The sequence below is a fragment of the Haliotis rufescens genome, unplaced genomic scaffold, assembly GCF_023055435.1.
Source record: "Haliotis rufescens isolate VD_foot unplaced genomic scaffold, xgHalRufe1.0.p SCAF_1, whole genome shotgun sequence".
NCBI classification, from domain to species: domain Eukaryota; kingdom Metazoa; phylum Mollusca; class Gastropoda; order Lepetellida; family Haliotidae; genus Haliotis; species Haliotis rufescens.
The window spans coordinates 15,281,760-15,300,734 of record NW_025963779.1 but is presented as its reverse complement, the minus strand read 5'-3'; the positions used below and the strand labels follow the sequence as shown (position 1 = coordinate 15,300,734).

The window sequence follows — 18,975 nt, the reverse complement described above, 5'->3', positions numbered from 1 at the left end:
AAAATACATTAGTATAGGTAATATCAAGCTTTCGGTCTCCCGGCCTACATCAGCTGCGCTCTTTAGGTTCAGTGCGTCACTACTAGAGATCCTTGTGAAACCATTGCTGTAACTGAATTCTGTTACATCAATGCAGTTACAGCAATATATCTTGTTTTTTAATTCACCCATTGGAATGAACAAAAAAGGAGATGCATCGAAATATGTATTATCTTGAGTTGTTTTTGTGCCAGGTCACTTTGACAATTGATATCTGTGAGACTAATAGATGCGAATTCAGTTTATACATAAAATGAAAATGAGAAAGGCAGACACTGCTTCCATAACAGTATTATGTTTACCAGCTGTGTGTCACGTGATCGACAATCATGGCACCGTGTATGTATTAGTCACATGCGTCCGGGCAAGGTCGTATAACATATCCACTCTATGAAATACAGATTTGTGTTTAGGTGTAGCTTCACCACCTTTGTAGAGATACGTCCGATTAGTATACTGCTGGAAAGGCGGTTAATAAAATAAACTTGTTTATCGTTGTATTTAATTTAGCAAAACGGACGAAAAATTGGAGACTCCGGGTTAGAATGAGTGTCACCAACTTACACGTAGTGACTAAATGGTAATAGTGTGAGTGAGTTGGGTTTAACGCCGCTTTTAACATTATTCCAGTTATATCACGGCGTGCCAGCTTAATGTGGGAGGAAAGCCTGAAGTGATGCAGGTCTTAGACGTTTACCACTTTGGTGAAACCCACGAGCACGGGTATGGTGCTGACAAACCTAGAAACATAATCGGGGTGAACCGGGATTCGAACCCACAATCATAGGTTTCTGGCGTGCCTAAGGGACGCAACTCAGCACAGCGAATCGCGGCGCCTTAGATGGGCCCCCCGTGTCGTGCCGTGAATTTTGGACCAACAACCGGTCACTCGCACCGCAGGGATCCCGGCTGCTCATAGACCCCTCTTAATATTTATGCATGACCACAAGTTCAAACTCCAAAACGAGGTTTCACCCGTATGGCGGCAAAGCAAACACCCGGAAGTTATGTATTGCTCGTCTCGCATGTCTCGTTCAGCTTCGTCGAGAATTTTGTTCAAAACCATTCTAAGCGTGCGGAGAGTTCCCAGTTGAACAAGGAATTCCAGTATAACAGCAATGGGTTTAACAGAATTAAAAGTAGGTATATTGTGAGTTTACACTAAATAACTATTTATTTGACAGGTCACCTTTCATGGTATTTATTCTGTTGTTTTGAACTGATTTCTATGGGCATAGCATCTATTGGCTGAGACAGACATAATGACCGATATTCACCCCTTTAAATTTGTGTAAGCCCTATATTATATTTTATTTTTGTGTTTTGGGGTATTTCGGTAGTCTATAATTAAATATGATTATTATTAAGGTTATAGTTTATACTGTGTCACGTATATAACAGCCGTCATGAATGCAAATGTTTTTGGCTTTTTCTATAAAACGTTTTTGGTATAAACCATAATCATTCACAAATCTTTCATGAAACACAAATTCAGTTCTGTTTCATAGTTGAATGTTTGTATATGGTAATTATTATATTTCCAGCATCGTGTGATGGATTCCTGTGTCCTGACTCGATCTGTGGGGAAGAACGAAACCCAACATAACTTAGAGGTAAGGAATATTTCGTTTGCATGGTAAATTAATTAAATGAATCTGAATCAATGGGTATGAAAGTTACATTTAACTACAATAATTCTGGGTAACTGACTATGCAGATGATCCTGTTAATGTGAATAATATAAAAGATAGTTTTAAAAAAAATCAAAGTGACACGGCACAATGATTTAAGTGTTTAATAGTAGAATACTTATTAATTTGCATTCATGCTGTTGACATCTGTATGTATTTCTTCACAACTACAATGTATTTTCAGATTTTTCTGACTAAAGATTCTGAAATGAGGGTTTCTGCAACAAACTGTTCGTGTGTCATTAGACAGAGCCAGTGCTGTGGACATCAGTTTAAATACAATGCATGTAAATTGTGTAATAAAATATTTACGTCTCAAACGATTTGACACTTTTATCTCTTACAGGCAATTTTAGCACAATTTTATATGAGTGCGCAAGGGAAACCAGATTCAAACAACTGTCCACAGCTGATTGATTGTTTTGCAATTTCAGCAACTTGAACTCTCAAAGATAATATGGTTTGTATTTCTCCTGTTTATTCAGCTGAAAACTGACCACAGTAAAATAGGAAAGGGGAAATATTGAGACTACTTCTTGTGTGGAAAGAAGTAGCAATTGTAAAGCCTTGGTCTGCCCTCACACTATCATTTGATAGTGAACATGATTTGAACATGATCAAGAAAAATACCAAACAGCTTACCAAAGACTATACCAATCAGGCTTTAAGGTGGGCAGCTGGTTTTGTAATGAGTGTAAAAGGCGTTGAGGACAAAGGCAGATGGGATTTGAATTTTTATTTCAGTGCAGTCAACAGCATGGTCCTGGGTCTTACTGCCAAGGAAACAGTGTCAGAACAAACATAATACATGCAACACATTTTGGTGGCAGATGGTTGATCCAAACAAAAACCATTACAACTATCACAATCAGTAAAAGAAGTATAATATTGCAGGAAACAGGGGTCAGTACTAGATCTTGACATTCCAAAATTCTTAAGAACCAGATGGTTATTGAGTAGATGGTTATCCCTTTTAAGTTGTTCAACGTGGACCTGCATACTTGTTTTATACACATATAATTATAGTGGTTAGTTGTAAATTCTCACACTATGACGTTCTGGTCTAGAGCATCAAGTGGGGTTTCCTTGGTGTTGTGGCCACAGTCCATGCAAATATGGATGGGCTTGTCCCTGATTTCAGTATTCTTTTCACTGGGGTGTACTTGTTTACAACACACACACACACACACACACACACACACACACACACACACACACACACACACACACACACACAAAAGAAGTTAATCTAGGACTGAAATATATAACATTCCATTCATTTAAGTCCCCAAAATATTTTTCAAATTATGAATTCAGTCGTTAAAATGAACAACTGTAGGTGTTTTATTTATATTATTATTTATGTTTGTATATGCTTTATATGCATTCATATTAGTTTTATATGTGTTGTCCATTTATTTCCAATCTAGAAATACGTAAATTCTTACCATAATAAACATAGTTGTTTGAAAGTTGATATGTTATCATTATGTGACTTACATTAGTATAAATATATGTTCCAGGTTGCCGTTGTACAAAACAACCTTAGACCTAGGACTGCCGTAAGTCGATGTTAAGGTATGGGAGTTACGATCACCTATACGCTATTATCGCTTTGTGAGGTGGGATGAAATGGGGTTTAACGTCGCGTCCAAGATTATTGCACTTATATAGCGACGTGCATGCACGTGTGTGTGTGTGTGTGTGTGGCTGCTTGTACTAGACCGGACTGATGCCGATTTATAGTGCTAGCTCACTGAGATACCATGCCGCAGTTTAACATGAATACCCCACTCAGACACAGTATACTGACTCCGAGCCGACCAGTCCTTATTTTAACCCCTTAATGCCGAGCGCCAGACAGGGTAACATCAAGTACCATCTTTTAACGTCTTTTGGTATGACGCGGCTGCTCTACCACTAGACCACGGAGGCGGTAATATCGCTTTGTACAACGACATAATACACAACGATATAAACATATACAACGTTCCTTTAACTTGTCGGAAGGCTACCAGTCATCGTTTCCGCAAAGATAAATCGGCCGGAACAACGAAGAAAACTTTTGATTTATCGCAGCTCGCATCAGAAACGCATTCGAGGACACAGCATGCTCCGATGCCATTTTGACAGCTTGCGTGGATAGCCTCGTTTTGGAGTTTGACCTCAGGGTCACGCATACATATTAAGAGACATCTATTTAAAATGGTGTGGTTTCCTTGATCAATCAGCTGAATATTTATCCTATACGAACCGCTTTGGAAGAGGGAAACCAGAGTGCTCGTCAAAGACGTTTATGTTAACTTACGAATCTATACTGAAGACGTGGAAATCATCAAATTCTAGTCTGCTAGCATGTTAGTGACAGCTTCGAACGAAGGGCAAGGTCACCATCGGAATAAGAAAAGACAACTGTGATCTACTCACAGCGTTTTACGCTAGAGATCAATAGGAACTGTTATTATTATGAGGTGTTTTGGGCCTCAAAAACAGAAGTCAGGCGCACTTTCACGGAGTTTTCGAATTATTTGTTCACTTTGAGTGATCTGGTCGTGATTGCAGTCGTGTATGTTCATTCATGAACTATTAACACCTTCGGATAGCAATGTCACAAAATACCCTTCGAAGAGGACACTGATGGCACAACCGGAGCATCCCACGTAAGCATCTGTCGAGACACTTTAAACCGACTCCATTTCACCACGTTTAACCTCAAACTGAGATCGCGAAAGTGGTCGGGTGCGTCACGCTCACAGGGACCCTCGATCTATCGGTAGTCGTACGTTGCAAATTGATATAACTCGACTATATAATGTCTGCAGTAGCTCTATGCATAACTTAAAAAGATTGCAAAGAATTTAATGCGTGTGACTATCTTGTTTCGTTTAATAACGAGCTGTAATTTTTAAATATCTCGTCATGAGATCCCCTTCAGATATGTCTCGTACTATTGTGTGAAAGTGAATGACGTCTCGTGATTTTTTTATGAATGAAACAAATAGTTCCGGTGTGACTGAGGTCACGGTTATCCAATCAAAACGAATAAAACGAGATCAACCTTGCATGACATATGTGTGACGTACGGATTAAGTATCTCACAACCTGTATTTTCACCACGTGGGTAATGTACCACGTTTCGTTCTTCATTGTTCTTTGCGATTTCTGGCGTAGCTATCTTATATAATAAATTATTAGCATTTGGAGATGTCGAAGCGGGATAGGTCCCCATGCAGTATTCTATAGTTATCGAGTGAGCCGAACACTTTGAGACGTGTGGTTTGGTAACATATCTCGTTATGAACCATTCCATGATGGTGCGACGCGTTGCTCATACTATCAACCACTAGTTTGCCTTGACCAGAACTGATCATTTACATGCTGCTGTGGTGTAGCTGGAATACAGTAAACTACGGTTATAACGACGAACACACTTATAACGAACTGACGGATATAACGAACTTACTTTTTGGTCCCGACTATTTGCTGTAGTTATGCTGTATATATGCTTATAACGAACTACGGTTATAACGAACTAAAATTAGTAGTCCCTTTGAGTTCGTTATAACCGTAGTTTACTGTATTACTAACTGATGAGTGAAACAATATACTGGCAGAGGGTTGTAGATGTAGGGACATATCTTTTCATGCTTAATGTAGCCATAAAAAATCCAACGTCCCACAATTCATCAATTGATTAATTTTATCCCTCGCAATTCAGTTGATCGTTTCCAGATATTATCTATATTCTTCGTTTCAATATACGGCAATATATGCATTAGTCAACTAGAAAGGTGAAAAGAATGCTACATATGTTATGCTAGTCGATGTATTGAGCTGTTTATGAGAGTAATAAGCATGCTTTATATGCAGACAGGCTCCACTGGTTACAGGAATATGCTAGTACCGTTTTGCTCTATATATTTTAATCAACATAGCCATATGCTCTCGCCGATATCAGTGTTGCATGTATGAACACTGAATATGTATGTACACGCCTTAGCGCTGATAATAGTGACCATAATATATGTGTGAGTGAGAAAGGTCCTACGCCGCTTCTGGCAGTATTCCCGCAAATGTCACCGAAATTAGGCTTCAAACACGTTGTCCTGGAGTGGGAAATCGAACTAAGATCTTCGGCGTGGAAACATGTGCACTTTAACCACTTGCCTACCCAGGCTAAAATACGAAAAAATGTCTGCTTGCTTTTTTGTGTCAAGATGTTTTCTACTATTTCATTTCAGAATGCTGCAATGGAAATAGACCCGGTGCGCCGGTGTTCACCTCCAGTGACTTTCAGAACTTGGCCACAGTGTGTTAAAACTTTACGTTAAGATCGAGACATCCGTCTGTTGTTCTTACGCACTGATTAAGTGTCAGGGCCCATGATGGACACACATTATTGTGTGTCAGGACCCAAGATGGACGGACATTATTGTGTGTCAGGACCCAAGATGGACAGACATTATTGTGTGTCAGGACCCAAGATGGACGGACATTATTGTGTGTCAGGGCCCAAGGTGGACATACATTATTGTGTGTCAGGGCCCAAGGTGGGTAGACATTATTGTGTGTCAGGGCCCAAGATGGACGGACATTATTGTGTGTCAGGGCCCAGGGTGGACGGACATTATTATATATCAGGGCCCAAGATGGACGGACATTATTGTGTGTCAGGGCCCAAGGTGGACAGACATTATTATATGTCAGGGCCCAAGGTGGACAGACATTATTGTGTGTCAGGACCCAAGATGGACGGACATTATTGTGTGTCAGGGCCCAAGGTGGGTAGACATTATTGTGTGTCAGGGCCCAAGATGGACGGACATTATTGTGTGTCAGGGCCCAAGGTGGACAGACATTATTATATGTCAGGGCCCAAGGTGGACAGACATTATTGTGTGTCAGGGCCCAAGGTGGACAGACATTATTGTGTGTCAGGACCCAAGATGGACGGACATTATTGTGTGTCAGGACCCAAGATGGACGGACATTATTGTGTGTCAGGGCCCAAGGTGGACGGACATTATTATATGTCAGGGCCCAAGGTGGACAGACATTATTGTGTGTCAGGGCCCAAGGTGGACAGACATTATTGTGTGTCAGGACCCAAGATGGACGGACATTATTGTGTGTCAGGGCCCAAGGTGGACGGACATTATTGTGTGTCAGGGCCCAAGGTGGACGGACATTATTGTGTGTCAGGGCCCAAGGTGGACAGACATTATTGTGTGTCAGGGCCCAAGATGGACGGACATTATTGTGTGTCAGGGACAAGATGGACGGACATTATTGTGTGTCAGGGCCCAAGGTGGACAGACATTATTGTGTGTCAGGGCCCAAGGTGGACGGACATTATTGTGTGTCAGGGACAAGATGGACGGACATTATTGTGTGTTAGGGCCCAAGGTGGACGGACATTATTGTGTGTCAGGGACAAGATGGACGGACATTATTGTGTGTCAGGGCCCAAGGTGGACGGACACTATTGTGTGTGAGGGACAAGATAGACACACACTTGTGTGTGTCAGGGCCCAAGATGGACCCACAGTTTTGAGTATCTGGGCACATGATGGATACACACTAATGAGGTCAGGGCCCAAGGTGGACACACACTATCCAAAATTATTCAAATCAAATCTGTGTCACTTAAAAGCAATTGTCGGTATCGCTTAATGTGACGTCATGGCCTTACGTCGGTTTACACTCGGTATCATCATCATTGTCATCATCATCATCATCACAATATTTTATTAAGTATAATAGTTTCAGCATGTTGTTTTGGTTTACGTGTCGGTGCACATAGTTATTCCACGTTTACAGTCAGGCAGCACAGGTGAAAGTACTAGCTGTTAATCAGAGACACGTATGTGTCACAATCAATCAGGAACATGAGTGTACACAGCTGTTTCTAGCAATGCAGAGGCTGCTGTAAGGAATGGCAGTTTCTCGTTGGGCTTCAACATGTCAATATATGCGCAAGGGAAGTCATGACATTTGCATTTAAACCCTGCCCGACCTCTATTTATGTATCTCTTTTTATGTATCTCTCTCTCTCTCTCTCTCTCTCTCTCTCTCTCTCTCTCTCTCTCTCTCTCTCTCTCTCTCTCTCACGCACGCACGCACGCACGCACGCACACACATACATACATACATACATACATACATACATACATATTCCGGTGCAATGCAGTATTCGTTATATTCACAAGCTACATGTATATGTGTTGTTATGTATATAGACTTTTGGCTGAAGTGAAGATGCAATCCGAGGTTTGATTAATAATAATAAACATAACCTGGCAAGCTGAAGCACCAGGGTAGGTGGAAATCAAACCCCTGTCTATGAAGTAAAGTGTTATTTCGTCATCCTGAACTAAACACGAGTATCACTACATGTTTAAACGTTCTTATCCTACTGATGGGACTGATCGGACTACATATTTCCCAGCCAAACATTTATCGCTGTAAGCAAATAGAAATATTTGACTATTAATGTTAAGTCTGTGTCTCATCCCACAATACCATTCCAAATGATGTACATCTTCACTGCTGTTTAAAGCTTGTTATTGACCCACACTTGTATCTACAGAACGTATGACGGCTACAATCACGTGCTGTGTAAGGGTTTCTGCCTTTGTTGTGAATCTAGGAGCCGCATTGGAAAATGAATATCTCGGAACTGGGTTAAACAATGTGCGGGCTTTCAAATCATTTTTATTTTTTTAGATTATTCTGTTCATATATATCATTCATCATTCGTATCTAAGGTAGTAGACATATCTAATTTAATGGATTCATGTGAAACCATGGCAGACATAACAAATTCTAAATCGACTGTGAGTAAGTGAGTGGATTTCGCCATTTTTACCAATATTCACAGTAAGGGACACCAGAAATGTTTTGTTTGTTTGTCTCATTGACATCCTGAGCATCGATCTGCGCTTTTGGGATACAATGACATGCGTCAACCAAGTCAGCGACCCTAACCGCCCTAAGTCGCCTCTTAAGACAACCATGGGTTGCTGATGACCAATTCTAACCCGTCTCTTCACGGGTAGACAACAGAAAGGCTTTACTGATTGTTCACGCGGATATAAAGCGAATGATTGGAACCAATATACAGTGAGTGAGTGAGTGAGTGAGTATGGTTTTACGCCGCTTTTAGCAATATTCCAGCAATATCAGGGCGGGGGATACCAGAAATGGGCTTCACACATTGTACCCATGTCCGGAATCGAACCCGGGTCTTCGGCGTGACGAGCGAACGCTTTAACCACTAGGCTACCCGACCGCCCCGGAACCAATATACAACACGAACTGCTTGCACAGCTCTTAAGGGCACCGTGTTCACAAACGCGAACTATTCCCTCCGAGAAATGGCAAAGATACCAAACACGGTTTATCAATATATTTCATTTCGTTTCAAATATCAACTGTGAATGATCGTGTAATTTAATGCGGCCTAAAGTCAGTAGGTTGATTGTTTGGAAATAAATCCTATGTATCATTATAAATGTGAGGACCCGTGAAGATCCGGGCTAGTATAGGCCTTCGGCAACCAATACTTGTCGGAAAATGCGACTTATGGGATCGGGTGGTCAGGCTCGCTGACTTGGTTAAAGCATGTCATCGATCCCAATTGCTTGGACCGATGCTCATGATATCAATCACTGGATTGTCTGGCCCAGACTCGATTATTTAGAGACCGCCGTCATATAGCTGGAATAATGCTGAGTGCGGCGTAAAACAACAAAACAACCAACCAATCACTTGATTTTCTGGACCACACTCGATTTTTTACTGAGCGCGGTAATATGGAATGTAAATGTATTTTGTGTATTTACAGTGAGTGAGTATGATTTTACGCCGCTTTTAGCAATATTCCAGCAAAATCACGGGGAGGGGGGACACCAGAAATGGGCTTCACATATTGTACCCATGTGGGGAATCGAACCCGGGTCTTCGGCGTGACGAGCGAACGCTTTAACCACAAAGCTACCCAACCACCCCTTGAAATGACACTGGTATGTATCTGTAATGTACAGCACATCTTCACCTTGGGGCACGGTAGCCCGTACATTTAGGACAAAAAATGTGAAACTTTCCACAACAAGCGTATATTTGTTAACAATATGGTAGGGGAAGGGAGATAACTCTCGCGAAGCCTTCAACAAATTCCTAATAGGCTGATGAGAGAAGTGCAGACCCCACGTGTTTGCTGTCAATAAGAATGCCATTTTTCTCACCATTGTCTTTGGATGTTGGTTTCCGAACCATTCCAATTGTCACGCGGGCATTCATAATTAAGTACAGGGAACACATGAAGCGTTTCTTTGTTACACGCATTGATTTTTGAAGTGTATGGTGCGACCTTGAACGACATTTGTGCTGATCTAACTGGTCACATGTATTGGGTTAAAGTATAACCTTGATAATGCGGACGTTTCGACTTCTGTAGTTAATTGTTCACATTAAGGGAAACCATTTGATTTTTAGGTGTGTGTCTAAATAAATAATTAAGCCCGTGTTTTACTTTAAAAAGTGGCATATGTTTTGCATTGTAGAAACAAGAAAAATGTGCCTTTTTCTTGCAGACGTTGTGCATTGAAATATCGATTTATATATTCAATTATATAACAAACGACAACAATTGAACACCTGTTTTTGTTGGAAAATATAATAATATAAATAAAACTCCAAAAAGAGTGCTGACCGCTAAAAATCCCGAAATCCCACTCCTCCCGACACACACACCACAAACACATAATCACGCACGCACACACGCACGCACGCACGCACACAATAATTTGATAAATGAAATGTTTGCTTTTACAACGCGTGTTCGTAATATGTTTGGGAATATCACTGATCTACTGTACAGAAAGTGTTAGAATGTTGAATTTTCTGATGTAGCGATACCCAAATTAAATTAGATTTTTTTAAACACACATACTTATATGTGAATGGGAGAATATTGTTTTATGACATGTGCAATCAGCAATACTTCAGATGTATCGCGGCCACCTGTAAATAATCGGAAGAGACAGCCCAGTGGTTGATAGCATAAGCAATTAGCCACGCCATCTGAGTACAGAGACATACAATCAACAGACTACACGTTGACCAGCGACCTTTAACTGTCGGATAAGCAGGGGTTCATGGGGCGGTGTATTCTGCCCTTGGAATCCCCATAGATAGACACATGTATATGAGTACATGGATTTTAGACACTTCAACACGCGCATTTGCACTCATGCTAGGGGCGGTCGGGTAGACTAGTGGTTAAGGCGTTCACTCGTCACGCCGAAGACCCGGGTTCGATTCCCGACATAGGTACAATGTGTGAAGCCCATTTCTGGTATCCCCCGCCCTGATATAGCTGGAACATTGTTAAAGGCGGCGTAAAACCATACTCACTCACTCACTCACTCACTCATGCTCATTTCACTGACACACTGGTAACAGGTGATGGCAATTAACTAGACCGCATAGTTCAAGTATATCGATTCCTTAAGTGGAATTCAATGCAGATAATGTGTGTCATTTGACACCCTCGTGCTGGTTTAGAGTGACCTTGACAACAAACACGAACAATGTGCAAACAGAGGGCTCAATAAAGTAATTGACACCTCGATAGCATGTGCTACAATGTAATAGCCTGCTCATTTAAATTCATTTGAGATATGATGTATTATTATAATATCAACAGTAACTTTTATGACCAAATCTAGAAGCATTTACATCCTTGCATGTTGAACGAAATCAAGACGCGTTTTCCGAATCGACTATATGATACATCCCTATATCAAATACATTAATCTGTAAACAGAAACACCTTACTAACTCACGGCCACTTTGACTTTCTAGCCTGCATCTAGTCCCTACTCGATCACAACATAGCCTTAGGCTAACATGAGCGATTTAGGCCAGTATAGAAAAAAAATGAACAATAATATATATCAGAACTTTAAAGTGCAAATCGCGTCATTTAAGAATTAGATCATTTATTTCATGGTACAGCGACACGACAACGCACTTAACAGTTTGAGAATAGTACTGGGAAGATGGGGATGAACTTAATAGTACTTACTGAAACAAGTGCCTGCGTCTCTCGATGATCACAGAAGTATTGGCAATACACACATGGCGCTGTGGGCTAGCGTTACCTATATTTTACAAGAGCGGGATTGTACAGCTGTCCGACTGCCGCCAGTTGGAATAATTGATGCAGCTGATGTTGCCTTTGTAGTACAGCCTGCCTGCAGCTGCAACCACAGTAAGCTGAAGCCGCCGTCATGTATAGTGTATGGGTATTGATTTTGTTGGTTTTAGAGTTTTTGCCAAACAGTCCTGTAGGTTATGATTGGAGCTAATGGGACATCCTGTAGCAAGGTACGGATGGCATGGTGGTGAGATGAGACAGATTTATAGATAATGCTGTCATTTGCGATATATTTAGTGTTTTATGTGAAGTTTGGACTGAAACAGGAGAATGGAAATTACGACGTGAAATTATGTCCCGGCCATATATACACACTTAACATTAATCATTATGTATTTATAAAATAGGATATTACATTTTGCATTGTAAAGCTTAGAAAACTCTTTGATAATAATTATTATTATTACAACCACCATCATCATCATCACCATCATCATCATCATCATCATCATCATCATCATTATTATTATTATTATTATTATTATTTACAGAATAAAATAAAAAATGCAGCAAAGAGGGTTTGGGTGATCCTGGCACAGTCAGGCTGGTTAGGCTCATCATCCGCTCAGGGTCCTTGCCCCCTCTACACTAAGACCAGAGAAGCGTTGCCTAGTCGAACCCACTCAGAACTTTTCGGAGAATGTGAAGCCTCCCTAACACTGCAGCCTTCTGTATTACCCAGATTGTCAGAAGGGCTGTATTCCTGGCAGCAAACCCGGGTACTCTTCCAATGTCAGTCAACAGATTGGGAGGTACCAAACCTAAGGCAGCGGGAACAATGGGGAGTCGGACAACTTGGTACTTTGGATGCAAGCGTGACATTTGGAAAGCGAGGTCTGCATATTTGCCATGTTTTTCCTGAATCTTATCAATCACATTAATATCAAAAGGAACAGAGAATTCGATGAAAATTATTTTATTGGATTTATGAAAAAAGACAAGATCAGGTTTGTTGGCCTGGGTAGGTCTAAGGTTATATAAGGTGCCTATTCCAAAGAATTTTGTAATTATCATTTTCCATGACGCCCTCTATATATTCTGGGTCGTATTATGGATGGACCTCTGTGTCAAAACCACAAGCATGGCAAAGACGGTAATAAAATCATCGAGCCACTCCATCATGTCGCTTAAGATGCTGTGTTTGTGCCAGAGCTGGGCATCCACTGACAATAAGTTGGACGGTCTCAATGCATAATCTTACATTTCATATTTGCAGTTTGATACAAAATCACACATTGACGGTTTCGAGTGACTGGTCCTGAGCAGCAAACAGAAAGCCTTCTGTTTCACTTTTCAGGCCAGCCGACTTTATCCAAGCGAAGGACTCTGCAACTCACATCTACATTTCACGCTGATGGTAACGACGAACATTTACTGGACACCAAAGTTGCCCCAAGTCTCACAGGGCTAAGTAAGTGAGTGTGGTTTTACGGCAATATTCCAGCAATATCACACACCACCAGCAAATCGAACCCGGGCTCTCGGCGTGACGGGCGAACGCTTTAACAACTAGGCTACCCCCGCCCACACTTAATACTACCCCCTTAATGCTATGAAATCTATGTTGCGAAAACCAGGCTTGAAGGTATGTGGATGCAATGTCTCGTTATTACACGTAAACATGTTATTGTTGCAATAAACATAATAATACAGTACAGATTCCTGTTGTCCAATGACCATACATACACAAGTAGTGTTTCCATGCTTGTCCATACGATTAATCCCACTGTGCTGTTACGTGAATAAAATATTTGATAGAGATGTAAAACTCGGAAGTGTTCGTAAAGACCTTTCCAGTATGCTTATAAGGAAATTAGCAAGTTACCGAGTTCAGAAATCTAATTAACACAGTTTGTCGCAGTTTGATACATATACATGACGCACTTGCAAAGCGTCACTAGATGATTTGCTGCAGAGCACAGTGCAACTAATTTTGCATCCAAACAATCGCTACGCCCACTCAAATATTTTGTATTCCTCTTTGATCCATATATCCCCACAGCATAAATTATGGAGAATGATACATATGTCAGTTTTCATGAAGGCAAAAAAACTCTAATGACCACACCATTATGTGATGCGCTGCCTAGTTCGCCTAACGTCAGTAAGGTGCTAGACAAGGTGATAAAATGCGCTACCACTCTCTGTGCTGAGTTACCTCCCATAGTCGTGTCAGGATCCGCCGTTCTTGGGTTCGAATTCTAGATTGTCACTGACATGTCCTGGGTATGTTAGCACCATATGGGTCACCCATGGGTTTATGTATCTATCTTCACAAGTTCAGGACAATGTGTCAAAACTGAAAGCAAATGCCATCTGAAGTTTACTGAGAAAACAATATGTGAAATGTTGGACTTCCTCATCGATAACATCTATGTAAAAATTGGGGGTGGCACATTTGGGCTAGAAGTAGGCATCCCCATGGGCACCAATTGTGCTCCCTTCTTGTGGATCTGTTTCTTTTGCATATGAATCGGAATTTCTGATTGGCAAAGTCGAAACAAGGTAATTTGGTCGGAAGTTTAACTTTTGATGATCTGATATCGTTCAATAACCATCAAATTGCCAATTCCCTTCCACTGATTTACCGTCCTGATGTCCGTGTCCGATGCAATTCCCTATTTTAAGATGTACCACATGTTCCTGTGTTTTCCAAGGTGAACAATTGACTTGTCTTTGCATGTGTTTGTAACGGTGCCACCGGTGGGGCAGGATACGCTCACTTTTTCGCGAACACCTGGTATCATCACTATTTGATAGTTATTCATGTACTAGTCCGGACTAATGTCATACCGAATTAATAGTGCTAGCAAACTGAGAAACCATGCCGCGTTACACGAATACCCCACTCAGACACAGTAAAATGACGCCGAGCCGACCAGTCCTTGTTTTAGCCCCTTGACGCCTACCGCCTGGCAGGGTAACAACAAGTACCATATTTTAACGTCTTTTGGTATGACGTGGCGGGGAATCGAACCCTCGACCCTCCGCTCTCCAGGCAAACGCTCTAGCACCATACCACGGAGGCAGTCAAAGCGTTTATCAAAAGCGGTGGTATGCCCTACAAATGTACATACCAACTAACGCACGCGCCTCAATGACATAGGTCATCGTATGATTAATTCGACACGTGTTAAGAGAACAGTGTACGTCTTGTATAACACACAGACCTGCCCATAGCTTAAATAATTGATATCCATATTGTCAATAGACTCACTGGTCTACATCTGCATGTACTAATCTATTATCAACAATGCCCGCAGTGTCCATTGTCTAAAAGCGTGATAACTATACCTGACTTATATATCCCTTGATAACATTTCTAATCCCGGCCAAGACCAAGAGTTAAGTAGATATCGCTTACTAAGATGTACATAAACATCTCTTACCTACCGTAAGAATGTATCAGAGTTGTAAACCACACACTTACCCCATTTCTCCCCCCATAGCCTTCTGTCAAATTCCTCCCGCGACAATAGTCCTCGTTATAACGCACGTCACTTTCAGCTGTTGCTGAACGAGATTGTGAATCAATGTACACTTACTAAGCCACAAATGTTCCGCCTGTGTGTCACGTTGCCGACTTTAAAGTAAGTTATTCACTCCGCGAACAGATACAGATCCTGGTGTCGTATAAAAAAATCAGCCCGTCCCTCCCTCCGATGTTTAGGAGTCGTGACAATGGATCTGTGCATTCATTCCATCCCATCAAACCTCCTCCTCCGAAATACAGTTTTAACAGTTGCAGTCATCAAGTCAACAAGTCAACAAGACATCGGATGATGTCAGCCCCTGGGTGCACAATAAGCATAGAGTAGTTATCTCAGTAAGCCCGTGACCTGGTGAACACCGTCATCTAGCTATGCACGAGTGGTTCTCCTGAGGTTAATATTATATGATGGTCCCCTAGAGACGATGCTGGCGAGTGTCTGCAGAGCTAAAAGCCAAGTGATTAGTTCCATCGTATAGTTGAAATAATCGAATTGAATAGAATTCGGTGCTGTCGCATTTCAGAAATAAGTGTGCATGACGTAATGATAAGTCTCTTTTGTGCTTCTTATAAATATAGTAACAGTGTGCAGCTCACCACGTGGCAAATGAATATGCATTCTGCACATACCATGCAGGCGCTATAAAGCTCTTTTTCATTATCACACATGCTTTGAGGAAATGTTTCACGGGTCAAATGCAAACGCTATTCATAATTGATATTGGAGGCGAGTTTTGAATGAAATAGTCATTCACATTAACACCACGGGTTTCTAAACGTATGGCGGTATTGAATATTCTATACAGATATAGATAGTGAATACAGTAAACTACGGTTATAACGAACTCAAAGGGACCACTAATTTTAGTTCGTAATAACCGTAGTTCGTTATAAGCATATATACAACCTATATTCAGCAAATTCCCTGGACTAAAAAATAAGTTCGTTATATCCATCAGTTCGATATAAACGTAGTTTACTGTACTTTAGGAGTCAATTCTCGAATCGCGAAACATTCAGCAACCGGTAATATATTCCGGCGTTAATATCGGATGTTAATTTGTTTAAAGGCAAGCCAGTCGCGGTTTCGGTTTAAAATAGATTTTGTCAGTGGACAAAGAGTCGGGAAGGCTTTTATCGTTTTTTTGGGGGGGACATACAAAACACAGAGACAATAAGGCAAAATTTCAAATCCGGTGCTACCTGCACAAACTCACTAATATACATGCGTACGCCGTTTATATCGACGCTGCCTGTGTATCGTTGTGGTACGTGGCGATATCAAGTGTCGGACAACCACGTCATTGTAACAGGGTTTCTGTGATGTATAATTACTCTCGAATACTCAAACTGTTTACTGGTTTCACCGAGTGATTTGGTACGGAACATATTGCTACATTTAATTATAGAAGGAAATCTCATTTTATCTCAGTTTTATATATATATATATATATATATATATATATATATATATATATATATATATATATATGTTTCAATACAGTGAAAGTACTATGTCTGAAACTGATATAAAGAAGATGTTGAACTAACAAGGATCGGAGTTTATTATTTTATTACATATTACATGTTCACCGAGTGAACATTTGCCTCATTTTTGTGCATATATATTAATAGATTAATAGTCAAAAGATTATATCTCTCTCTCTCTCTCCCTCTCTCTCTCTCTCTCTCTCTCTCTCTCTCTCTCTCTGTCTGTCTGTCTCTCTCTCTGTGTATATATGTGTGTGTGGGGTTTTTTTTTTTGTGTGTGTGTGTGTACAGCTAATATTTTTACTTGTGTATATTATCTCTCTCTATGTATAACTAAAACTATATAAAGTTATATATATATCTACACCTTTGTAAACGATTATTTCCCAGTCATCCTTGTTATTTTAAGTAGGGGTGTGGTCTACATTCCACAGCGACGTGCTATTCGCAAACCTTTTTGTTGATTTATCAATAAAATACTCTGTCGGCTTGACATGTAATATCTCACATAGCGATAGTTAGTGGGTGCTCTCTCCTGTTGATTGTAATTGTTCTACAGTGTTCACATATTTAACGATATTATGCTTATTCTGAAATTGATGGATTGACTTTTGATACCACCCCTCAACGAATTCGTCCATCCCGTAATAGGCACATATAAACTGTCGGTATGGCATTTAATTTATGACATACAGATGAGCACAAATGATCATCCCGTTGTCCATGCGTTTAACCCCTTAAAGGTCAGTGTATGTATTATGTGCTTGACCTCTCAACACATTTAAAGTTTTGAAACAGCTCTTTTTTTTAACAAGGACATATTTTTTGTAGTTATATCTTGGAACTGGAAATCTCCTAAGCGCTTCTCTTTAAATACATTTGGTCCTGCTTGAATTCGGAATAAGTTGGGTTTAACGCCGCTCTGTCTTGAATTCGTAATCCAGAGATTCAGGTGTATAACTGCTGTCGAAGCGAGTTCGAATCCCTATATGGGTACAAAGTGTAAATCCATTCTTAGCGCCACCTGCCGTGTTATTGCTGTTCTGAGAGGCAATACCTCAGTAGACGATCTCATTTTAAGGGCTGCAACGTATAGGCAAAAACATTACACTCGCAAACTGCGATCAGTTACGTCCCGGAAATGAACCCTACCCTCACTTCAGCTGAAGTACGACATGTTGTCATGGAAACTTGAAAGATTACTTCCTGAATAGACAATGGAACTATTTCAGCACTCTTAGAGTTCACGAACATATGTGTTCAACGAATTTTGCGTTATGCCCTGGAAGCGAACCTTGACCTTTTGAAACTACCCTGTAATAATATTTGAATAAACGCCTGCTTTAAATACAAGCAAAGTCAACCGTCTAATCGAAGAGACATCGAGAATTATTTGAAACAACATTGGTAAAAAAACTCGCAAACGCCCTCTATAACATACACGCCTACCTCGAATAAACATTCAATACAAACAGTTCAAGGATGCATGGTCAATCCCCCACAAATAGATATAAACGTTTACCACTTACTTGAAGTGCATACAAAGCTTCACAAAGAAATATTTAACGAAATAAGATGAGTTGGTGACGGAAAGGCTTAGTTTACATCCTCCGTCAAGCGTAGTGGGGGATAACAAAACAACGGCACACGGAAGTAAATTCGTATTGGTGAACGATACTTTATTAAATGTGTTTCGTTTAGTATTGAACTCCTAAATATTCAAATATAAGGAAAATATTTACACGCTGTGAAGTTGTAGGAAACGTGATTTCTATTTGTTTATTTCCGCTCACAGTCCACGTTTTTTTCTTTGGCAACAACAAACATTAATCGCAAAGCGGAAATATCTTTTCATGTTGGCAAAACTATTGTTTATGATTAGTGATTTAATATAGTTGATATTAGAAGCCTATCGTATTCGTGTCAGCGTACGATCCTCCCATTTAAATGTCACGTACATATATTAAACTTCGATTAAATCATATTTTCGCCACACGCCTTCCATATTTTCAATGGAGCAAACATCAAAGTACAAAATTACC

At 40.5% G+C, this 18,975-nt stretch overlaps 1 protein-coding gene across 4 annotated transcripts in view; it reads right to left on the bottom strand.

Annotated features, from left to right (window-relative positions):
- Positions 1-18,488, bottom strand: part of LOC124149064 — a 36,638-nt gene extending 18,150 nt beyond the window's left edge. Inside the window, exon 1 of one of the 4 annotated variants that reach the window (XM_046520434.2) lies at positions 18,463-18,488. In XM_046520434.2, the coding sequence (XP_046376390.1) occupies positions 18,463-18,473 (11 nt within the window). In that variant the 5' untranslated portion in view covers positions 18,474-18,488. Of the gene's footprint in view, positions 1-11,820; positions 11,968-15,382; positions 15,964-18,462 lie in introns of those variants that run through there. The other 3 variants (XM_046520424.2, XM_046520457.2, XM_046520451.2) reach the window with 3 other exon arrangements.
- Between the last annotated feature and the right edge of the window lie 487 nt (positions 18,489-18,975).